Source organism: Balaenoptera borealis, assembly GCF_965194805.1.
Source record: "Balaenoptera borealis genome assembly, chromosome: 7".
Taxonomy (NCBI): domain Eukaryota; kingdom Metazoa; phylum Chordata; class Mammalia; order Artiodactyla; family Balaenopteridae; genus Balaenoptera; species Balaenoptera borealis.
In genome coordinates, this window is record NC_138864.1 from 58758282 (window position 1) to 58784466 (window position 26185).

The 26185-nt window shown below is 36.8% G+C and overlaps 2 protein-coding genes across 11 annotated transcripts in view; one reads left to right on the forward strand and one right to left on the reverse strand.

Moving 5' to 3' along the window:
• The window catches only part of HDAC9 (histone deacetylase 9), a 999956-nt gene that overhangs the window by 907272 nt on the left and 66499 nt on the right, over positions 1–26185 (reverse strand). For all 10 annotated transcript variants that reach the window (XM_082398347.1, XM_082398346.1, XM_082398355.1 and 7 more), the window contains one exon: positions 19217–19336. In XM_082398347.1, the coding sequence (XP_082254473.1) occupies positions 19217–19241 (25 nt within the window). In that variant the 5' untranslated portion in view covers positions 19242–19336. Of the gene's footprint in view, positions 1–19216; positions 19337–26185 lie in introns of those variants that run through there.
• PRPS1L1 (phosphoribosyl pyrophosphate synthetase 1 like 1) overlaps positions 1–26185 on the forward strand; it is a 753632-nt gene that overhangs the window by 599653 nt on the left and 127794 nt on the right.

Genomic DNA, 26185 nt, shown 5'->3' on the forward strand with positions numbered 1-26185 from the left:
TGAACTTCAGTACCCTCATTTATAAATCATGCTAGTAAAATCTATTTCGCAGGACTGCTGTGAAGATTAAATGATATTATATGTAACATTTGATCCATAGTAAGCGCTTAATAGACAATTTCATTTTTGCCTGCTTTTATTTTCCCTGACTTTTACTTTCAATGACGTAAAACCATTCCAGATACACAGTAGGCATTCAATATACACTTGTTGAACGAATGAATTACTACTGCTATTAGCAATTCTATTGAAGACTGAGAAAAGATCATAGGATTTGCCCATTAGACAGTAATTCGTGCACTTAGAGACTGCATAAATGCCTAGGGGTTTTGAACACTTGGGGGAGGTCAAAGCCAATCCAAGTGTTTTGGTGAGGACATTCTAAATCAAGTAGCATTGTAAAGTACAAGTCTCTTTTTTTTTCGGGTTTTATTGGTTTGTTTGTTTATTCTGCATGTTAAAGAAATAAAGGCTTCCAGCCAGAAAATAAAAATCTGCTTTATTAACATTAATAGTTTTAAAAATCTTATACTTTATTTAGAGTTTTTACAGTATATTATCTCATTCAATCTTCAGCCCCTTGAGTTAAGGAATTCAGTTACCAGTATCCCATTTCTATTTTAAAGATGCACACACTGAGATTCAGAGAAGTTGAGTGATCTTTAGGGCATGAGTGTCAGAGTCATGAATTTAACTGAGGTCTTTTGACCACAAGTTTGCAGAGTTTCCCATCTACATTCATCAAGCCCACTCATGTTATCCCAAATGAGCTCTCTTCTGTGCTTCCTCCCACCCTAAGAGCTCCCTCCTACAATTTGGAAGTGAAGGGTAGAGCAGAATCTTGAGGGCTTTGGGAAGTTTTGAGAGTACTGCTCCTTCCTCAAAACCCAACCAGCACCAGAGAACACGCATCCTCCAGCTAGCCCAGTGCCAGTGGCAGACACTAACGCCAGTAGCTCACCTAGTCCCTGTTAGCTTCCACAGAAACATCTGCCACTCTCTTGGGAAATATCAGGATGGGCTTCTTGGAAAGCTTTCCGCTAAAGAAGGTACAAGCCTTTTAACTTCTGATCTCAACCAATTGGTTAAACAGAAAAATTCACCTTCATATTGTATTACTGTAACCTTGTACCACTGCCCACGGTGTTGGGCTGCTTGAATTCACATCATGACTTTACCTCTAACTAGATGCACAACCTTGGACATGTTATTTATGTCTCTGAGACCAGTTTCTCATCTTAAAAATGGGATTTTAGAAAATAGTACCTACTCCATAGGGTTTTCACTATGATTAAACAAGATACCACATATACAGCATGTGGCACACTTAGAACTTGAAATATAATGAACACTCAATACACAGTCATTGCTATTCAGCAATGCATGATATCTCAGTCTTACAGAGGAAGCAGCCCAGGCCCAGAACGATCAAGGCACTTTGTACACAGTGACCAAACATCACTTTGTAACAGTGACCATGCTTTCATTACGGAGAAAAATACACCCAAGATAATCACTGAATTTTTCATTGACTTCAAGTGTCCCATTCACTCCACTAATTTTGAATTATTCATTTGTAAATTAATGTACACTAAGAGTTCATAAATTGGAATAAGGGGGGAGAAGATGACATATAGTTGAGATTCAACAATCTGAAATAAGAAAATAAGGCAGTTTAGAAACACACATTAAAAAAGGCTTTTTTAAAACATACAAATACGTATTCTCACATATCCTTGTAACAATTAATATCTAAATGAGATTAATTTGTCTCCTTTCAAAATAGAAGAACTAAGAGTTTAGTTTTCATAAGTAATTAGACAATATTTCCTTTTTTAGAAACTATACGTTATCTCCTAAAGCGTAAGAATTTTATATTTATTTACTTTCTCCTACTCTTTTGTACTTCCCTGATGTTTCTTTTAATAGTAGTTCTCAACACTGGTTGCATATTATAATCACTTTGGAGGTTTAATGAATACCCATGCCTAGGCCCCAGAGAAGTCCAATTAAGTAAGGATCACTGAGGTTGGGGGTCCTATTTCAGGTTTGCTTTTGTTTTTTAAGCTCTACAGATGATTTTAAGTCAGAGTCCAAACTGAGAATCACTAGCTTACTCAATGTCTTTCAAACAACCGAGTGATAGACATCTTTGCCTTGATTGCTATCTATAAATGAAGTTTGTTTTTTACTTCAAATCGTAAAACTGCTTACTCTGAAAGCCAGTCTTTCAATACAAGTTAATTTGATTTCCCTTGATTCTAATCAAACACTTCTGTGAGATTCCCAATTCCATCAATTTTCCTAATAAAGTTAGGTGAGATAAGTTATGTAAAAAGACCACATTATACCTAGCACTAAATTATAGTACTAGAAAAAAAATAGGACATACAGGATACAGATTAGAGCTCTGCAGTATTTTTTTAAGAATGTAGGTATGATGTTAGTATCGTAAGAGTTGAAATTATAAATTAATGAGAAAAATGTGACTTCATGAAAACCGGCACAAGAAATATAACAGTATAACATTAAAATATTTGACACAGGGGCTTCCCTGGTGGCGCAGTGGTTGAGAATCTGCCTGCCAATGCAGGGGACACGGGTTCGAGCACTGGTCTGGGAGGGTCCCACATGCCGCGGAGCAACTAGGCCCGTGAGCCACAATTACTGAGCCTGCGCGTCTGGAGCCTGTGCTCCTCAACAAGAGAGGCCGCGACAGTGAGAGGCCCGCGCACCGCTAAGAAGAGCGGCCCCCGCTTGCCCCAACTGGAGAAAGCCCTCGCACAGAAACGAAGACCCAACACAGCCAAAAATAAATTAATTAATTTTAAAAATTTGACACAACGATAAAGTTATTCTGAAAAATTCTTTTTATTCAATACCTGAAACCTTCAAGTAAACCTGCTGTATTCAGACTGTGGAATAATGGGGGGGAAAAGAACAAGACCAGCATGGGAAACTTGATCTGGTTATACTGACAAGAAACAAACAATAACATAACACATATTTCAAAGGCAATAATTTTATTTTTCTGGGTTATTTAATAGTGCTTTTTTTTTGCATACTCTGTGAGAACGGTGGAAAGAAAGTTTCAGGCACTCTGAGAGGAGGGGGAGGAGAAAGACACACTCATACAGCCAAGACTCCCCACTCCTCATTTACATGTTACCTGTCCTTTCAATATCTTAGCTTACAAGCTGTTTAAAATGACAAAAATATGGAGCTACTCTGCCAATCTTCTTACCCTACCATAACCTTTCTATAGAGTAGGCCTCTTCTATTGGGAAAAACATGGAGTAAGGTTGGAAAATGTAATCCAACAAAGGCCCTAAGGATTTGAAACTAAATCAGGTTCACAGATACAGGCAACAGAAGTTAAGAAAATATTTTGATTTCTCTCCTTCAAGCAATTGAAGTTATTAAGGGGAATCTTACATATAATAGAAAAAAACTCAGCATTGAAAGATTGGTACATTCGTCTATTTAAATATTCAGGGACTTTTTTTTTAATGAATCGTGTTAAATGACTGGCAGCCTTAAAGAGAGATAAAAGTTTCAGTGAGGCTTGTTCCTTGGCCCTCTGCTCTTCTCTTTCTTCCCTGTTTTAATTGATAAGGTGATGCTCACTAATTTGAAGCTAGCCATGTTTTCAAATGCAACCTCTCTTCAGATGACTTTTAAACTCCTTTTGGTCCAACTTCTCTTCATCAACTTTACCCTCAAGCCAGCCTCATGATAACTAGTTTGTATTGTTAACAATACACACTCTAGATTTCAGGTACCTAGATCGGAGTCCTAGATGTTCCACTCTATTTACTGTGAGACCTTGATAGAGCAAGATACTTAACCTCTCAAATCTCAATTTCCCCATCTGTAAAATGGAAATAAGAATAATACTGACCTCAAGAGTTATGAAAAGAATTCCATGAGATAAAGAAAATGCAGTGGTTAAGACCCCAGCTTATGGAAAGAACTCAGCAAATGTTAGCTATCTTTTCTATCAATATCTCTCACTCCCACTAATTCTAGCCTCATTCTTGAACTTCAGAATTACCTATGTTACTTCCTACTGTGTTTTTCTGTCTTCTAATCAGTCACCATATCCTGAATATTCCTCTTTTGAAACCTTTTAAAAGAAAACTTACACTTCCATTTTTATTTCTCTCACTGACACCTGCTCCCGATATTTACAGGACCTACAGCAAGAGTACACAGAGGTCCAACTATCATGTTTCTAAAAGTTTAAAAAGTATAAATCAACCTATCAGCTGTTACATAAAATACGTTCTACCCTCCCACCTTGAAAAAATATACCTTAGAAATGACCTAGAAGAACAGTTTTAAATTTAGATTTCTCAGGCACCTCTGGGTTCTGGGCCAGAAAGTGTGAGCAAAAGGAGAATTGGTACCTAGATTTTGGACCCTGGCCCCTGCCTCCAGCCATGACCCACCTCCTTTCCCCACCTCCACACCTCTGTGGATTCTCTTCCCACTACCTTTCCCTAATGCCTTTTGAAATCTTACCCATCCATCAAGGACATTTCAAACACTTCCTTCTCCAAATTTCCCTTGAGCCAAGTATGCTCTCATACTCCTCTGAGTATCCAAATTATTTTGTTTCTATATATCCTAATGGAACAAAGGGCATTTTGTCTTGCATTTTTATCAGTACCTGTGTATTTGTTTTCCTAGTTACAGGTGGCTTCTATTCCATCAGAGAATCTTAACAGCATATAAGAACCTCCTGAAGAGCCTAAAAAAAACCCTCTGGGCTCCACCCAGAACCAAGCACAATGTGGGGTGAAGAAGCAGGTATGGTTATTTTTTTTTTTTGGCTGTGTTGGGTCTTCGTTTCTGTGCGAGGGCTTTCTCTAGTTGTGGCGAGCGGGGGCCACTCTTCATCGCGGTGCGTGGGCCTCTCACTGTCGCGGCCTCTCTTGTTTAGGAGCACAGGCTCCAGACGCGCAGGCTCAGCAGTTGTGGCTCACGGGCCTAGTTGCTCCACGGCATGTGGGATCTTCCCAGAGCAGGGCTCGAACCTGTGTCCCCTGCACTGGCAGGCAGATTCTCAACCACTGCGCCACCAGGGAAGCCCAGGCATGGTTATTTTTTAAAACTCTACTGCTGATGTTGAGTTGATAAGAACTGTATAAGATTATATATTCTTTGCGGGGCAAGGTGTATGCTCAACACATTTTTCTGAATTGAATTTAAGCTGATACATGCTTTCCACACTGCAAAACACTTTCTGGTCCACAGGCTGCACATAACCTCTAGACTTACTGAAATAATTTGCGAGCACTGAAGCATGATGGTCGCTTATGCTCTAGAATTATGCAAAAGGAGACATACACAGAATTAATCTTACTGTCTGGATCAAGTTGTCTCTTTTACCTTTATCTCTGTATTTATTCTGTATGGTACATCTCATTGACAACATAATGAACTTCTTAAAGGCATGGTCAGCATGTTTCTCCTCATATCCAGCACAGTGTCTGGCGTATAGTGGGCATGAAATAAAAGCTTAGTGAATGGGTGAATGAATGAGCAAATGCATGAATAGAAATTACAAGCCAGCAGGACTTCAGAAACTATTTCAGTTGTTTGGTATACTGAATAATGACCCTCCAAAAGATATCTACATCCTTATCCGTGGAACCTGTGAATGTTACCTCAACTGGCAAAAAAGGAATCGCAGATATGATTAAAGATTTTAAGATGAAGAGATTAATCATATGCATCCTTATAATAAGGAGGCAAAGGGAGATTTGATACACACAAAAGAGGAGACAGCAATGTGACCTCAGAGGCAGAGAATGGAGTGATGCAACCACCAACTAAGGGACGCTGGCAGCCACGAGAAGCTGGAAGAGGCAAGGAACAGATTCTTCCCTAGAGCCTCTGGAGGGAGGGCCACTCTGCTGACACCTTGATTTCAGCCCAGTGAACTGACTTTGGACTTCTGGCCTCCAGAACTGTAAGAGAATAAATTTCTCTTGTTGTAAGCCATCAGGTTTGTGGTAATTACGGCAGCCACAGGGAACTAACACAAGATGGAAAACTTATATCCAGAGAGGTAAAGTAACTTTTCCAAAGCCCCAAGTTAGGGCAGAACTGGGTTTTTAACAGAGATTTCCTGACTCCTTCAGATACTCTTTCCATTTTACTACGCTGCCTGCGACATATTTGCAAGCCCAAAGAGTCCCCTCTAACTCTTTGATTTAAATGTGAGTACCAAATATAACCTCATCTATGGCCACAGAATGGAAACTGTAAAGATGATAAATCCCTCATACCAATTTTATCAGCAGTGTATCTGATTTGACAAAAAAAAAAAATCATTTGACAAAAATGACAAGTTAGTGTTGCTAATATCAGGTCCAAAAAGACCTTCAGGGCAAATATTTCATTAAACTACATGTAATCTATATACAACAGTAAGTGTCGCTAGGATGTGAGGGTGGGGGTGGGAGGGGAACTCACAGGAAATGCTGGCATGGCAAATGGTATAAAAACACAGCAGAAAGGTGAAGCAAGGCAACAAAGTCATTCACTATTTGGGGCGGGACAGAGCAGGGAGCTGGCATATAATAAGAAAGAGGAAAGGCATAATTTTATTTGCTCAAAAGTGAGCAAACTTGCGACAGAGACAAAGCTGGAAACTGTGATAGAACCTGGAAATGATGGTCTTTGTCATCAGTGTGGAAAGACCTATATACATCAGAGTTTACAGAGACATTCACAAAAGGATAGTTCAAGTTCCAGTTGAGAAAAAATTACAAATTTATGTATAATAATTCTAAAAGAACACTAGATCTTTTACTATGTTTTTTACAATTATACCTTTCATGTACCAATATAGCAAAGTCATGACATATTTTCCAAATAAGGAAACTGGGACAAAGGGAGATTTAATGAATAACAGATAGGTGACAGGTAACACTTGTTTCCAGAGCTTATGTTTAAGTCCCTCGGCTTTTACTAATAACTTCAAATATGCATTTGTATAATTTCTCATTAATAGACAAGGTAACAAAGTATTCAAAGCAAGAGATATGGGTTTATTTAGACCTGATGAGTGTTAACTCTTTTTTTCATAGGAGTTGGGGGGTGGGGTAGAGAATGCTAAGGAATATAAGGGAAGCAGAAGCAAAAAGATCAAACCTTTTCGCCTCATATATTGGTTAAGAACATATAACCACAACAGGATGTAAACATTTCCTTAATGATCCTACAGTTATAACAAGCAAAATAAACAATCCAACTTCACATGTCCCTATTCCCTAAGGACCTCAGGTTCACCTTGTAGTTTAAAAATTAGTCACTCATTTAGACTGGAGCAAATCTCTATGGATTCAGGGAGTTTGCTATCAACTAATGGGTTATGGCATTATTGTCGGTGGATGCTACCCCATAGGAGGCTGGACCATTGCATCATTCAGGGTAAAGACATACTTGTTACGTGTGTGACAAACAAAAACCTACCCAAAGACGTTCCTCAGAGAGCTGTGAGTGAAAGACATGCACTGCTTGCCTGTTCCACATCTGTTCTTTTCATGATCTTTAGAAAATGAACATCCTTGCAGATATGAAAGGAATGCTGTATGACTACATATAGGCCAAAGTAAGAGATCACTCTGTCCATCAAGAATCATACTGCAATACTGTCAAGCCAAAAACATACCTTTAATGGAGACACAAAGTTTAAGATCCTAATTTAATCTCTATGAAGACTTCACCTATTATATTAATGTGCTTATAAGTTCATCATCTTAAATAAGAGGAATTGAAAACATATAGATTGAAAAGTCGTAAGTTGTTAAACCAGCTGTTTTCCCTTATACATATTGTACTTAAAGTCCTCAAACACCAAGTATGTAAAAAGTTACTGTTAATAATACAGTATGCAAAAACTGCATCAATTTTTAAAAGTTTAAAGGATGTTGGACCAATGAATTCTAAACGAACTTAAAACAATTTCCTGCTTAATCACAACTCAAAATCCTTTTAACTCTTTTTTCTGTTCTTAACTATAGTGTGTATTTTTTATAGGGAGGGAGGTAGCTCACAAGTGTTGCAACAGGGAGAGCTCCAAGGTACTAAAAGGAAAAAAGGGTGTAGGTCTGCTTCTACCACTGTGCCAGCTAAAGCCGTTCCAAATTTAGAGACTTTTCCGCATTTAGGGAACTGAGCGTGCGGCTGCAAGTCTTGCGAACAATAAGCACCCTATTGCAATGTTTATTGTTCAAGGGACAGACAAGCTACCCTAGAAAGAGAAAAAAACATTTCAATGGGTAGAACTAAACAGAGGCAAAAGAACATCTCAAAACCGTCATTCAGAAGTGAAAAGAACAGAAAGTCAACAAATGAACACGTAAGAAGAAAGAAAGGGAAGGGATATGATTTTCCAGAGATCGAGCAGATTGGTTTTGCTCAGGTATTTCAACAGCTTCCCCACCCTCAGATATAGCACCACTACCATAGGCCTCCGAAAGCCCTTCGTTCTTCACTTATTTGGCTCTGTTTACATGCTTGGCATTGTACTGGTTAACTAAGCAAGCAACCAGGAGTAAAACAACCAACTGCTTTATTTTATGCCAAAAGAAAAAGTATCGAGAAGATATGCCTTGTTCTCAAAAGCTTAGTTTGCTACTGAGCTATTACTAAGACAACCCCCAGCATCAGGAGATAAGTTCCATAATTAACAGAGGTAGCAGATGTCAGAGGAGCCAAGGGTCACCCAGGAAGGCTTCACAGAAGAATGGAATTGGAGTCATGTCTTGAAGGATAAATAAAGACATTTCCCAAGATCTGGAGAGGTGGAGGGTTTGGGGGAAAGGCACTCCCAGCAATGAGAAAGGTGCATTTAAAGGTCTGCAAGCAGGAAAGCAAGACCTGGGGAAAGGCACGCAGCTCCATGTGGTGATCAGAACAGAGTTCAGGGTTCACTGAGGAGAAAAAGGAAGATAAATCTGGAAAGGGTACCGGTGTACCTCAGGCAGAGGTTATGGACAGCCACTGACATTTCTTAAAGAGGGCAGTGACTTGATCAGATTTAGGCTGAAGGAAGAGTAATCTCATAGTAGAAAACAGACTTACTACCAGGAAGTTCAGAGCTAAATACATTCCTTTTCTAGCAACTTTACAGAATCTGAGTATATGTACTAAAGGTATTTACTTTATCCGATTTTCCTTCCTTTATTTCCTTTCCTTTTCATGTATTTTATTTTTTTAATTTATTATATAGATCCCAAATCCTTTTTAGAGTTACGCAGCATAAAAGCAAAATAAAGAAAGAAAACTCAGAAAGGTAGGAAGGCAGATGGGTAAGCGGATTATCAATTCTCCCAACAGAAGGGAAAATGAACTCTACTTTGACATGTTTTATTGAAATTCAGAAATTCAAGAGGACACATTACCTAACACAAGTTATGGTATATATTCTTTTTCCTCTTTCTATAATTGGCTTCCTGACTTTTTCTACTAATTTCTAGGTCCTTTCACTGAAATACTTTTACCTTTAAAATCTGTTTTACTGTTTATTGTTTCACTTTAAACATAAAGCCAAAATAAGATACATTCAATTCTCCATTAAAAAAATCAAGCACCATATTATAGGCATAAAGATACAGATATAACCAAAAATACTATAAAAACAATGCAAAAATAATTTTCATAGCCATACGCTCTTATTTTCTTAAAGCAGTTTTTAAAATATCTCTAATTATAATACTTATTTCATACAACATATAATGAGGGGAGAAAGGACTTCAGGAAGAATTACTTCACTATCACTGGGTTAATAATTTATTACAACAGTATGCCCTAAATGATAGTGATATTTCCAAAACGTCCACATCCATGAACACATTGGGCAGACATCTGGGGTCCCAGTGACAAGCCAAACAACTAACTATAATGACTTCAAATATTTTTTCCTATCAGATAGAGATTTTTAAAAGAGAGGTTCAAGATAAAGTTTTGGCTTTGTCCATTTGTACAGCAGTCTTAGATCTCCGGAGAGCACTCGAAATCTCAAGATCAGAAAAACATAAGTAAGGTAATTAAGCAGCCTTTCCAGTAACAATAGACCCAGAAGGTGTCACCAGCTTTTATTAAACATGCTTACAATCTCAGAGAGTCCAAACCTCATAACTAGTTTTTCTTATTAATGATTTGTTCATACGTCATTTCAGCATTTCTTTCTGAAGAACAATTTCCTCTGAGAGTGAAAGATAAAAGATGACTGCCCACATATGTGCAGCTATGATTATCTGCCCTCTCTCAGGACTCACAGAATTCCAAGGAGGGCAAAATTATTAGGGCAAATTCTAACTCCAGAGGAAATTCCCCAGCTCGGCCAGTTGCCAGTGGAGTTATAATATCAACAATGAAGAGAAAGTTCTCTTGGAAGTTAAAAGTCTGGAAGAAAAGGTTAATTATTCAGTGCTGCTTGACAAGCAACCATCTATCATAAAAGGAAAGAGCCTTATATAATCAAATGCCAGAAAGTTATCATGAAAAAGACTTCAAACTATTTCACAGACAACCTCAGAGCTTTTCTATTTCCCATTAATCAATACAAGATTTTAAAGAAAAACTCATCAATAATTTAGTCATGAGTCTTTCATTTTGCATATTAAAGTACCTCTGAAGAAACACAAATCAACACATGGAACATGCATTGATAAAATGGATTGATTGTAATCTGCAAGGATAAGCGTGACAAAATCAAACCCGTAACAATGCCTCACCTATTAAAAACTCAGAATTTTCTTGTTCTATAATAGCAAGCTAGAAAGAACCAAGAAAATAAAAGGGTTAGGGAGACAGTTAAAGTGTAATTACAGGGACTTCCCTGGCGGTCCAGTGGTTAAAACTCCACGCTCCCACTGCAGTGGGCACAGGTTCCATCCCTAGTTGGGGAAGTCCCACATGCTGCCTGGCGTGGCCAAAATAAAAATAAAAATAAATAAATAAAGCAGCCTCATAACAACAAGCTCTTTGAACATTTTTTAAAAAGTGTAATTACAACATGTAAGAAAAAACCAAACATATGTATTTTGCTCATAAAAGAGACCTTTGTACATTTCCCCAGAACTTATAGAACTTATCTTACTAAACAATTTTATTTCGCATAGTTCTTCACTTTCTAACCCTACAACAAACTAGAGGCAATAAGTCATAAGAGAAGACTGCTTATATATTGACATTCTCAAACGATGACAGATGCTATAAACAAAAGGCTGTCCATGTGTATTTTGCAGAAGTATCAAATTTTGCTTATGGATCTTCAAAAAGCCTAGCATTGTTTTATAACTGCATTCATGAAAAAAATCAATGTAAAACAAGTATCTATCAACCACTGCTTATCTGGCCTAGATTTTCATCATAATATTTAAACTATGAAGTTGTTTAAAACTGTGACTCCAATATGCAATAAAAAGCAAACATAAGAATTGTGAATATTACTTCTTCCTCAGTATACACGCAACTGTAATTTCAGATAAACTGACATGATATTTTTTTTTGCAGTCTTCAGCTGTCACTCACATGACTTTTGTACACTAGTTAAGGAAACATAATATTCTACATTATACATATTATTCCCATTTTCTGCAAAGTTCCCACTAACAACAAGACCTTGAATTTTCTAATAGCTACACTGCTTCACTACTTAGCATGATTCTAAAGAAAGGCTTCCTTAAGTAACTCTTAGAAAATGTAGATAAACTGATTTGTCCTGACTTTAATGTGTTTCTATCTCTTTAAAGGAATCTTACTTAACTCTTTAATAATTGGTTTAATCAAGAGTACATGAGGAAGGGGATATCCCTAGCGGTCAGTGGTTAAGACTTCGCCTTCCAATGCAGGGGGTGCGGGTTCGATCCCTAGTCAGGGATCTAAGATCCCACATGCCTCGAGGCCAAAAAACCAAAACATAAAACAGAAGAAACATTGTAAAAAATTCAATAAAGACTTTAAAAATGGTCCACATCAAAAAAAACTTTAAAAAAATTTTTTTTTAAAAGAGTACAATAGGAAGTACTCCACCTCTTGTATGCAATACCACATTGGTACTCCCAGGTAAATGTTTAAGACAAATGTGGTAGGGACTAGCCAGCTGTTCAAAAAACTTGTTTCATCCACTTCCTGGACTCCTGCTGGACTACATTTCCCAGCCTCCTTTGTAATTAGCTGTGGGCATGTGACTAAATTCTACCCAATGAAATGTGAACAGAAGCAACGTGCCTATGGAAACTTTTCATACACAATCCACTTCTTCCATTTCTCTTCCATCAGCTTGATGTAGAGACACACATTAACCTTGGAATCCATGAGCTGAAGAAGTATAGTCACAAATTAGAATCTGTCTTGGGCTCTGAATAGCCACTAGAAAAAGAACAACCTACCATTCAGGAAAACCTGTTTAGTCTTTATATGAACAAGAAATAACCTTCTTTTCTGTTTGAACTAGTGCTACAATAATGAACACAATAAGAAATATATAAACTGAATTACCCACAAAAATAAATTGTGAAAAGCAAAGTGGAAAACAAATAAATATGCAAAGTAAATTTAAGCTGAACATTTTGGGGAAAGATTTGTGCCTCATTTTTAAAGTACTGTCTCTCAGGAATTAGACAATGAATAAAATGCTCTCTCTGGTTTATTTTTCAAAATTGAATATCATATTTAGAAGTTTAGATTTAGCAATAGCACAAGAATGAATCACTTAACTGTGAAGTTACAGCAACAAAAAAATCTAAAACAATATTTAATAAATTAACATTCAATATGCTTCACTAATACCGTACTCTCTGATCAAATTCTGTTACAACAAACTTCAAGGGGCTAATTTATTTCATTATCTTAGAATATTTTTCTTGAACACTACTTGAAATAGATAATTGTCTGGGAGCCTGAAAATATTTTAATTACACAGAGCTTATTGTAATAAGATTTGACCTATATTTCATTAAAAAAATACAGCTGACCACACTCATCTGGGGAAGCCATAACCTACTTGATTTGCCTTACGACTCTATTTCATTTACCATTCATTTTTTATGGTAACACATTGTGAACAAATTGAAGAAAAAATACCAACTTGGACACTGTGATATCTGTTTGTAGCTTTGTCCTGGTTTTAGTTTCCTACTTAGTAACTAAATGGGACCACAGTGGGTAATGTAGTAGAGCAAAAGTGGTGAATCATTAAAGAGTTCATAAATTTTAAAAACAGGGGCAGGCCTTATGGGCCCCATATGCTTCTAGAAAATTGAACCGTGAAGCTTTTATTAGTCCTCTTTAAAAATGCTTGCAGTGAAGCTTTTATTAATGCTTGCCCTCAAATTGTTTATACTACTTAGCATTTTCATAACATTTTTTATCTCAAAGAACTTTTTGATCATTAGTTAAAGCTACTCTACATTTCTATAAGAGAACTCAGCTGTTTAGCAAAATAGAGGCATGAAGGGGGAAAACTCAACTAATTTTCGCCTAAGATTTGCCAAAGAAAAAAGAAAAGGAATAGAATATAAGATCCTGCCACAAACCTTTAGTTTGTATCAATAGCCAGGTCGTCTCACTCAGTGGGGTGGAGTAGTTGTTTTAAGTGTTCCCACAATGATGAAGAAAAGAGAAATTAGCCACCTATATGCAATGGGCTTTGAAAACTAATATTATAGGACTCTGCTATACAGCTAATAGTAACTCTGCCATCCAAAGTCACCTAGGAGCCCCCAAGGCCACAACATTATAAATTCCAGGGGGCATGATGCCCATTGTGTTCTATGTTTGGAAAATTCCTTTGGGTGCATTTTCATCAAAATTACATTATATAAATTAGATTCATCAAAAGTAAAAGTCATACTGGAATCATTCTAAGGCTGATACAGCCGAATTTAGTTACTCTTAAAAATGTCCAGGCTCAAATCATGTTTTCTATAACCTTGGGATCATTCTAAAAAACTGATCTGGGTTAAAATAGGTAGAAATTTGTTCTGAGGAGGAAAAAAATGTACTCTACTATAAGAATCTCTTTGGTTCATCTCCACATAAAACAGGGTGGCTTACTGGCAGAGAATACACATAAGCCCTAGAATTTCACCACAAATTATTACCTCCTCTAGTTTTCAACACTGCTAGATTTTTATTTATCAGAAAGCAAAATGACTGAGCTATAGTTTAGCTCACAGGACGAATACCTATATTAAAATGGAATTTAATGATATATTTGTTTTTCTAGAGTCTCAATGAGAAACACTAGTGCTTGTTGGACAGATTAAAGAACAATTCGGCACTTTGCCAAGTCACAGTGAAGAGTGCTATGCAGTATGTTATCTAATACCCCCTCCAGGTCCACTGTGTAAGTCTTTTTTTGGCGGGGGTGGGGGGAGGGTGGTCCAAGAATCTGTATTTTTAACAAGAGCATCAGATGATTTTTATTATCTGACACGTTTGGAAAACTCTAGATTAGATGAGCCCTTAAGTCTTTCCTTCTGAAATCTGGCAATCCTGATAAAAATAAATTACCAGAAATGGCATCCATACTGCTATACAGAAGAAATTAACTTCTGTTCCTATATTTATTAAAATACTTAACACACTGAATGGACCACAACTATTTACACTTCTGTCTCTCCCACTAAAGGGTACTGTTCATAGGGTAGAAACCATGTTTTTAGTACTCTTTGTGTCCCCACAGAGTAACACACTGCTTAGCACAGAATGAATGCTAAGTTTTAAATGAATGACTATCTTAATTGCAGCAGCGAGCTGCCAGTCTGATCCATGTGGTCCTCTCTCCACTCAGGCTCCTCAGTGCCCAAAAGCAATACCCACTGCTCTAACTTAGAACATTATTGGGGCAGCAAGATTAAAATAAAAACCAGTGAATTCTATATTCAGAAATCAGTACTTATTGTTTGACTGCACATATGATCAAGACAGTAACATTTAGTACTTGATATCGACTGTATTTGAATATGGATAGAGAACTTTTATGAGAATTGTGTCAATGCCTGGGGAAAATAAGAGTTTACACTATCTGAAATACTGACTATTAAAGAATTTCTGGAACAACTGGAGTGAGACTATTTTTCTGGTGCACAATAACTCCTTAGAGCCCTTTGCGGAACAAGAGCAAAATAAATGGATGGTGATTGCATAAGACCAATTCAATTCTCTTTTTAGACAGTTTTTTTTAAAAAAGGAGATGTGAGAAAAACACTTTTTCTAAGTCAAACGATTAGGTTATCTCTCACCAGTAGAATATATATGGTACCGTAAGATACAGGCTAATAGTAGCAGAAGACTGTTTTAATGTTTGTGGCCAGCATTTCCTTTATATATATGCAAAGTGCATTTCAGGTCTCTGATCACAGTTTGTACTTGGAATAAACAGAAAGGACTCCCACCCACCTGTGCTATGACTTTCTTCAGCTCCGAGTTCATTCATAAGAATTTCCCAAACATAACTGATTAAGATGTCTGTATAATGCTGCTCTCAACAGACCAGAAGTATTTATAAGAAAGTAAGTACACAAGGACATTTTAATAGCTCTAAAGTCAAATGAGTTTCACTTGGTGGCTGTCTCATTTACCATCCACTCTTCTTCTAACTGAACGATTATCATGACTGGCAAGAACCTCCCCATCAAAATAGCTGCCTGAAAGGACATTTTCATATTATAAAATCAATACTTTTGCGGGCAGGGCATGCTGATTTCAATTGTCAAATATTACCTGTTGTGAGCTAGTGTCAGGTATATGTGGTATTAATCAAAGTATTTGGTATTATTTTACTTTGTCTTTTTGAAAGGGAGTCCAGTGTATTTGACCATCTTATGTATTACATTTACATATAGGAACTCTGAGTTTTTAAACAATGCTACAAGTTGCTATCATCTTGAGCACAAGAAGCTGAATTATTCGTACTACTCCCTCCTTCTCCATATGCACCTTAAAGCATGAATTCACGTGCCCTTCCTATACAGCCAACAACCTATGCTGGGCAGACAATAAGATTCTTATTTAACCTCAAATCCCCTTTAATCATGCCTGTTTCTTCTCTCTCAAAAGTCAGGTGCATGCACTCATCTGTTTTCCTTTTCTCTTTTACCTCACAAAGTTCTGTAAATGTTACTTCTGACCATCTGTTCCTTACATATATACATCGTTTCTATAGCTTTTTTGCCCAATATACTTTACCTCTTAAGCGGTTACCTCCACAACAATAAAAATGTCACTCCCACCTTCTGTTCCACACATCAGATGAGAAAACCAAGAGTAGAATCACACTTACACTGACCTCCCAAAAAACACATTACTTTTAGAATGAAATTAGATGTAATACAGACCTACCGGAGAAACGATCTAAGGTGCCCATAGACTACATTAAGTATCACCATAGAATTTCTCACCTGTTTGTCTTCCTGCCATTTGGCCCACTTTTCTTTAAACACGTAAAAGTTTTCAATATTTTTCATTACATTGTACTGATTCTCTTTTCCAAATAAGGTTGTCAAAATAGTTCTATATTCATTCATTGAAAAGTAGTTACCTTTAAATAGACCTTGATGGGTTAAACTGGGAGTCTAATCGCTTACAATAATGTTCTAATGGGATTATGTGTTTCACCTTAAAAATAAGTGGGTCCATTCTGAAATTCTGCCATTTGCAACAACATGAATGGACATGGAGGGTATTATGCTGAGTGAAACGGGTAGACAGAGAAAGACAAATACTGTATGATAGCACTTATATACAGAATCTAAAAAGTACAACAAACTAATGAATATAACAAAGAAGAAACAGACTCAGATATAGAGAATAAACTAGTGTTTACCAGGGGGGAGAGGAAAGGGGAGAGGAGCAATATAGGGGTAGGGGATTAATAGATACAAACCACTGTATATAAAATAAGCTACAGTCATATATTATACAACATGGGGAACATAGTCAATATTTTACAACAACTATAAATGGAGTATAACCTTTAAAAAATTGAATCACTATATCATACACCTGTAGCTTATATAATATCGTACATCAACTATACTTCAATAAAAAAAGAAAGAAAAAAAATGGGTGCAAGTCCATACATGCTAGAAAGATGCTAAAGAGAGACAATATAGACACTGAAATTGCTACACTTGCACTATTTAAAAGTCAGTAAGTTTTATAAATTGAGTTTAATTATAATTTGGAATCAAAAATTTCCCCTATAGTTTCATCCTTCATTAACCTGGATGGTATCTGCATTTTGTGCCCATTGCAAGATTACATATCCAGGTAGAAACGCCATTTCAAATGTTTCATTTGGATACAGTTGTCACTGCCAAAAAGTCTATTTTCCCATGATTCAATCTGACCTGTCATTCTTCTGTGAAGTAAAAGTGGGAGGTAAACAAACAATGTACAGAGGACATGGGGGAGGTGGGTAGAGAATAATAAAGGGACATGGACAGTTTTATAAAAATATATAAGAAGTATAGTTTCTGATCTTGAGAATTAAAGACAACCCCCTATATAAATTCTAGACCGTAACTTAGAGAAATGGAGTAAGTTTTCTGCCACATGTGTACGTAGCCAATTTGTCCCCATTGCTTTTAGTATGTTCTTTAATGATTCCAACACATTTTACCACAAGAAAAAAAAATGTTTGGCTATGGTTATTTCTAAATTAAATGTCTCTTTTAAATTATGTAATTTTGAAACACTAAATTTATATATAAATAAATATATATTTAAAATATAATACATAGATATAAAAATGCAGATATCATTTTAAGTTCAACTCAACAGAAAGGATCGTAAAACTGTGCCATGATTGCGATGAGTAATGCAGGTCACACAGAAGGCTGCCTGTGAGGGTGGCGGCGTGGGGGAAGGAGGGGGTGGAGAGCAGGCAGGGTGGAGGGAGGAACAAGTATTGCAGGCTAGACCAGTGCTTCCCAAAGTGTAGTCCCCAGGCGGCAGCAGCATCACCTACGGGAACCTGTAAATACTGCAATTCCTGGGACGCGCCTAAGACCTGAATCGAAAACCGTGGGGATGGGGCTTGAATTTAAAAGCCCTCCCTCTGATGTTAAAGTTTGAGAACCACTGGGCTACAGGGACTCAGAGATAAGAGGCCTAGGTAACTCTTCATCTTCTTATTCAGATGATAACGCCGATTATAAATCATGACTGTGACTAAAGGCTCTGGAATATCTTTACTACATCATTTAGAATCAACAGTTACAGTTTTACTCTCCAATAATTTCCAGATCCAAATTCAACACACAAGCTGGCAGCCTGCTGGGGATGTGAGGAAGGTTGATGAGACACTGGAATTCCAGAGCAACTGATCTGGGTGTGGCCCTCCACAGAATGAAAATCTTGGCAAAAAACTTCCCTTCATAAACTCTGAATAAAATATTAACACTAGCTTCAATCTAAGGAGTTGGATAACTCAAGGATATCAATATGCTGAAAGATTTTTTAAAGAATATACAGAAATAAATACTCCCATAATGACCCAAACAGAAAATTCTTTTTAAATTTGTCCATGTTTAACATGTGATATCTGAAGCTATTCCATCATTCTCAAGACTTGGATTGTGTTTGTTCCAAAAGTGACACCCTGTTCCTGGAGAAATGGGTGTCAGCTGTGCCGATCACAACACTACATGAGCCACACGTTACACTGGACTCAGAGGAAGCAGGTGCTGAGATTAAATATAATTAAATATGTATATAGGAAACAGGAGTGGCAGCAAAGAAGGGTGGGGAAGAGAAATATCCTTCCTGTGTGTCAAAGAGATCGAGGGGGAGTAATCCACAGGCTGACTTCCAAAGCCCACAACACCATTTAAAAACATACAGACACGTATTCAGTCAGAAGACTCTGGGTGTGAATTAGATGCCTACATCATATTTAGCAAATACTTATAACTTCATAAAATTCAATCCAAATGTTACATTTGCAGCAGAAGAATTAAAAGCCCACTGCTCAGATAACAACACAAATGAAATTAACTGCGTGGAAAGCAAGCTTACGTAATAGAGGATTGGCTATAGAAGACAAAATTCAAAATTCATTATATTAACCAATCTTCGTCAGAAAAAAAAAAGTCCTTTCACAACTTAAATTGCTTAGTTTGAAGCAACACAAAACAACATCTTTCATGTTAAGTCTGTTAATGGTTTAAGAAGCAACCAGACTGACCGGACTGCACTGGTGAACTCATCATGGGAATCAGGAGAAGGACTGATGGGCTGGGATGCGGGTTCACAGCCTTTCTTTAGCTGGCAATGTCAGTCCACGAGAAGCTGGTAGAGGGGAAGCCTAGAATGAGAGAAAAATGCATGTGTATTATATAGGTTATGTCAAGCGACACAGGAAAAGAAACAGAGAACCAGCCTTGAGTCTCAGCTCAGCCACCCCTCGACGGAGGGTCTTTGAGGCAGTCACATCAACCTCCCAGGAGTCTTAAGTCTTCATTTATAAAAGAGCAAGTTTACCAGTCATGCTTAAAGCACAAAAATACTGCGAACACCAAAATAAAATAATAGGTGTAGAAGGAATCTGTGAAAAGCACTTTACAAAATTATAATTAGTTTCCTACTTACTATTGTATACTAACTTGTTTGCTGTTATCATTATTACAGAAATTTTTAATTTTTTTGGAATTCTGGATATAAGAATCTCATTACATAGTATTCTTAACTATCAATATCACTGATTTCCTTCTAGAGATAAGGACTTCTTGGCCAAAAAAAAACTTAATACACTAAAAAAATGGGACAAAAATACCATAAACTACAAGGGTGACAGAAAACTCCCATTACAATTTCCATTTCTTCTTGAAGTCTTTTGCAATCTTGTTCCAGCCAACAGTAATAAAAACCATACTCTTTCTAGGAGTGGCACTTACAGGATGGACTTCTTGAAAGGAATTTAAGGGACTTTCTGGACACTTCAGCAAAGAGCAAGTGGAAGAACATTTTCCTCACAACTTACTGGAATGTCAAAGTTTAAAAAAAGAAGAGGAAAAAGAAGCTTTTAAAGTTGTACTTAATGAGTTTCTTACTAAAATAGTATATCCCAATTGCACTATTTTTAAAGACAGTATGCTGTAACTCTGAGAATTGTACATCTCTTTATCTTGAGAATCCAACATATTTATTGTGACTCGTTTTCCCATCAGTATTTTGAAAGTGTTATTACTATTTTTGCCCAAATGTATAAAGCAGGATATAAATACATATTTCCCTTGAAGAACTATGTAACATCGCTAAGAATACCTATAATACTTCAAAAGGTCCCAAAATAGAAGTATGCCAGTTATTAAAAACAGTTGACTCATCAGTTCTAACAGGCTAATTCTCACCACATCTTTTGTGCTGGATATACATTAAGATTTAGAAACAATAAAATGTATATTTTTATAAATCCCCTTCAAAAATTATACTGATGTGATTATTTTATCAGCATTATTTAAAGAATCTTAATTTCTAGGTTGATGAGAAAGCAATATTTCTACAAAAAAAGATGAAAAATGAAGAGTAAAAAATTCCTTTGATTTCTGTATCAGCAAACAGACATTCTGACAGTGGCTTCTAAATAAAAAGATATCAATATCGTATTTTAAACTAATAACATCATTTGCATAGTTCTTTACAGTTACAAAGTACTTTTAGACATATTACCATATTTTATATCATTTTCACATCAACCATGCTAATAGATACTTGTTACTCCCCTCCCTACCCTTACAGGTAAAAAAACTGATATCATATGCTTCACAATTAAAAGGAAATGAAGCAAAATCAAAGTTAAAATTGAGTGAAATGTGAATTTATAGACTATCTAAAATTGATGAATGTGGACTTTGAGATTTTTCGCATTTTAATTTTTTTTTTACATTGCAGTCTAAAACATTTTTAAATGTTCTTAATACATTCTTGATTCTCAATGGCACGATTTGATTTTAAATTAAAAATAACAAAAAGCAAGGGACAGGAAACCTTAAGAGAATATAAGTGAAGCAGCACTAAAAGGTACCTTCCATCAGAGGCATAGTTACTCTGTGTTTTAAAAAAAATTATTTTTAATCTATCATGTCACTTTGTACAATTGATACTTGTATATCTACAAATATAACTTAGTTTAACCAATAATTTCCAACAGTTGAACAGTGGTAATACATACAAAGCCAAAGTTTTACTACTTGTCCCAAAATCTAAAATTAAAAAGATGTTCCTGGGACTTCCCTGGTGGCGCAGTGGTTAAGAATCTGCCTGCCAATGCAGGGGACACAGGTTCCATCCCTGGTTCAGGAAGATCCCACATGCCACGGAGCAACTAAGCCCGTGCGCCACAACCACTTAAGCCCGCATGCCTAGAGCCCATGCTCTGCAACAAGAGAAGCCACCGCAACGAGAAGCCTGCACACGGCAACAAAGAGTAGCCCCCGCTCACCGCAACTAGAGAAAGCCCACACGCAGCAACGAAGACCCAACACAGCCAAAAAAATAATTAAATAAATTTATATATAAAAAAAAGTTTCTATTTCTACACACTTCTGCTGTTTATTTCCACAAACACGCACAACAACTGTCCACAACATGCTGATTTATGGCTACTTACATAATTGTGGAGTTTTGTCTTCATAGCTCTAGACTTGAGTTGCAAAGTGAATCTCAGATGGAAATATGAATTTGGCTTCCAAAATCTTACCATTAAATACCTTTCTAAAATTTAAACTACTCTCCTTGCCATTCAACCTTTTATAATAACTGCCTAATCATGACATATTCTTCTAACATTACGAAAGCCTTGTTATCTGAACACTGTTATAAAGAAAATTAATATGCATTTCTATGTTGATACGTACTAGTTTCCATTTATTACATCTGCATTTCCGATGAGCCATATTAAACCACAGTTATCACAATAACTATAGCTGCATAAGTGAAATATGGTCATTTAAAGAGCTCTCCTAACATGTTCCAGGGATATGGATCCTCTACACATACATGCATACGGGGGTGTGTGTGTGTACGCATCATAGGCTCCATAAGCTTCCCTTGACTCATGGACCACAAAATCAATGGATTGGCAGCCCTATTTCAGGGACAAAACTGATTCAGAATTGGGCCCAAATTAAGATCATTTTTAGCTGCTTGGAAAAGAAAGAGGGGTCAGTGGGGGAATATTTGTCAATAAGAAAGGGCAATTTGTTCTTAAATCTTCCCACACTTCTTTATCTAAATGGACTACAGGGAAACAGACTATTTTCTTAGAATGGGGAAGTTTTCCCCTAGCATATTAGTCATTCTTACAGTAAGTCTGAACAAGAAAAAATAGGAAACTGACCTTCATGTGGGTAGATAAGTGAAAAAAAAGGAAAAACAGTTATGCTGATTGTTTATGAGTACAGGTTATTAAAGCAAATACAGAATTATATCTGGCTTCAAGTAATAGTTTCAATTAATTTGTACATTAATTTGTCCATGCTATAAAAAAATATATATGCACATTTAAGGAGATAAATACAAGCACAGCAAAAGTAAAATTGCTGCTATAAAACTTTTACCTACTGAGATCCAAGAATGGTTATTTTGGGTCAACTATATTCCTTGAGCTACCTGGATCCACAGTAAGGGGGTAAGAGTCTTTGTTTCAAAAAGGTCATCTCTAACTACAAGTTGGTCAGCTGCTTGCAAGTAAATTAGTGCTATACTATCCTGTGATATAGCACAGGGCAATAGCCCAAGGGGGTGACATCTTGCAATGCTTTAGCTTGTCTGTGCAGCCAGGGAAAGAGAGGGCACTAACACATTACACTGCCCCAGCCCATGCTACTCTCATTAACATCATTGTGGAGGTGGTTCCATAGGTCCTTGAACCATTCCACCTACATGGTCTGTTCCATAGTAATAACATGGCAAGTTAGCAGAGCTTTGCAGACCACAAAGAATTTGCACAAGGCTTATTTCCCCTGATCTTAACAACAGCCCTCTGGAGTATACTAAGTCATTTTATTCCCATTTTACAGATGAGGAATTTGAGGCTTAGGGAGCTTCGGGAATTCATTTACAGACATGCAGATGACAAATGCGAGGGCTGGCCTTCTGCCTTTTAGCCCTGTGCTCTCTTTATTGCATCACAAGGAATTACAGACCATTCTAGCAAAGCTGCTTGAATACCAAGACTCTGTCTACCTAGTCATCACAATTTCAGTACTGACTCACTAAGTACAGGTCTTTACTAAAGAACTTACCTTGCCATTGAATAGACTGAACTCAATCACAAACGATGATAAAATAAATTGAAAAGTTACAATAAATGTCTACAAGAATTCTCACAGTATAAGCTTTCAAATTTGACTAAGACTTCACCTTCCCTACCACAATCTTTATTTCGGTTTTTTAAAGCTATAGCCTGAGCTTCTTATTACAGTTTTCTTTCTTTTTTTTCCTTCTGGGCAATTGGTATTATTTTGGACAGTGTGCCAATAAGAAAGCAGAATGCTATGTAGCTAACAAAAACTATGTGTCTCTAATATATCTTTCTCAGACTTAGGGCAAGTTGTAATGCACAGTTCAGTGTACAAAGCCAATCACACTCACTTGCAAGTCCTTCTCTTCTGAGATGGAGCCATTAGCCTCAAATCCTCTGTATAGGCTTCGTGAGCTGATTCAATTCATAGCATCCATTGTACAATGCATTGAGTATCAGGAGGATCATCAGACCTACAGTCTCTATCTTATGCCTCAAAACCTAAAATTCTGCCATAATTTCATCTTTAGAGAAAAGCACTAGAAAATCACTCTTAATATTCTATTCAACAAACTCTACTGAGTACATACCAGATACTCTGTTACCCACGATGGAAACCTTAGATTTTATTTCAATTCTCTGTTTCTTGCATTTCCCATAGATAGTCACCAAAGCCAGAACACTGATGTCTTAAAAATATCTTTCATATCCGGGCCCTCCTTTCCCTTTCAATGAACGCTGCCTTGGCTCAAATAATTATTTATTATTTTATTTATTTTTTTATACAGCAGGTTCTTATTAGTTATCTATTTTATACATATTAGTGTATACATGTCAATCCCAATCTCCCAATTCATCCCACCACCACCACCACCCCCCGCCACTTTCCCCCCTTGGTGTCCATACGTTCGTTCTCTACATCTGTGTCTCTATTTCTGCCCTGCAGACCGGTTCATCTGTACCATTTTTCTAGGTTCCACATATATGCGTTAATATACAATATTTGTTTTTCTCTTTCTCACTTACTTCACTCTGTATGACAGTCTCTAGATCCAGCCACGTCTCTACAAATTACCCAATTTCGTTTCTTTTTATGGCTGAGTAATATTCCATTGTATATATGCACCACATCGTCTTTATCCATTCGTCTGTCGATGGGCATTTAGGTTGCTTCCATGACCTGGCTATTGTAAATAGTGCTGCAATGAACATTGGGGTGCATGTGTCTTTTTGAATTATGGTTTTCTCTGGGTATATGCACAGTAGTGGGATTGCTGGGCCATATGGTAATTCTAGTTTTAGTTTTTTAAGGAACCTCCATACTGTTCTCCATAGTGGCTGTATCAACTTACATTCCCACAAACAGTGCAAGAGGGTTCCCTTTTCTCCACACCCTCTCCAGCATTTGTTGTTTGTAGATTTTCTGATGATGCCCATTCTAACTGGTGTGAGGTGATACCTCATTGTAGTTTTGATTTGCATTTCACTAATAATTATTGATGTTGAGCAACTTTTCATGTGCTTCTTGGCCATCTGTATGTCTTCTTTGGAGAAATGTCTATTTAGGTCTTCTGCACATTTTTGGATTGGGTTGTTTTTTTAACATTGAGCTGCATGAGCTGTTTATATATTTTGCAGATTAATCCTTTGTCCGTTGATTTGTTTGCAAATATTTTCTCCCATTCTGAGGGTTGTCTTTTTGTCTTGTTTATGTTTTCCTTTGCTGTGCAAAAGCTTTTAAGTTTCATTAGGTCCCATTTGTTTATTTTTGTTTTTACTTCCATTACTCTAGGAGGTGGATCCAAAAAGATCTTGCTGGGATTTATGTCAAAGAGTGTTCTTCCTATGTTTTCCTCTAAGACTTTTATAGTGTCTGCTCTTACATTTAGGTCTTGAATCCATTTTGAGTTTATTTTTGTGTATGGTGTTAGGGAGTGTTCTAATTTCATTCTTTTACATGTAGCTGGCCAGTTTTCCCAGCACCACATATTGAAGAGACTGTCTTTTCTCCATTGTATATCCTTGCCTCCTTTGTCATACATTAGTTGACCATAGGTGCATGGGTTTATCTCTGGGCTTTCTATCCTGTTCCATTGATCTATGTATCTGTTTCTGTGCCAGTACCATACTGTCTGGATTACTGTAGCTTTGTAGTATAGTCTGAAGTCAGGGAGTCTGATTCCTCCAGCTCCGTTTTTTTCCCTCAACACTGCTTTAGCTATTTGGGGTCTTTTGTGTCTCCATACAAATTTTAAGATTTTTTGTTCTAGTTCTGTAAAAATTGCCACTGGTAATTTGATAGGGATTGCATTGAATGTGTAGATTGCTTTGGGTAGTATAGTCATTTACACAATATTGATTCTTCCAATCCTAGAACATGGTATATCTCTCCATCTGTTTGTATCATCTTTGATTTCTTTCATCAGTGACTTATAGTTTTCTGAGTACAAGTCTTTTACTTCCTTAGGTAGGTTTATTCCTAGGTATTTATTCTTTTTGTTGCAATGGTGAATGGGATTATTTCCTTAATTTCTCTTTCTGATTTTTCATTGTTAGTGTATAGGAATGCAAGAGATTTCTGGGCATTAATTTTGTATCCTACAACTTTACCAAATTCATTGATTAGCTCTAGTAGTTTTCTGGTGGCATCTTTAGGATTCTCTATGTATAGTATCATGTCATCTGCAAACAGTGACAGTTTTACTTCTTCATTTCCAATTTGTATTCTTTTATTTCTTTTTCTTCTCTGATTCCCATGGCTAGGACTTCGAAAACTATATTGAATAATAGTGGCAAGACTGGACATCCTTGTCTTATTCCTGATCTTAGAGGAAATGCTTTCAGGTTTGCACTGTTGAGAATCATGTTTGCTGTGGGTTTGTTGTATATGGCCTTTATTATGTTGAGGTA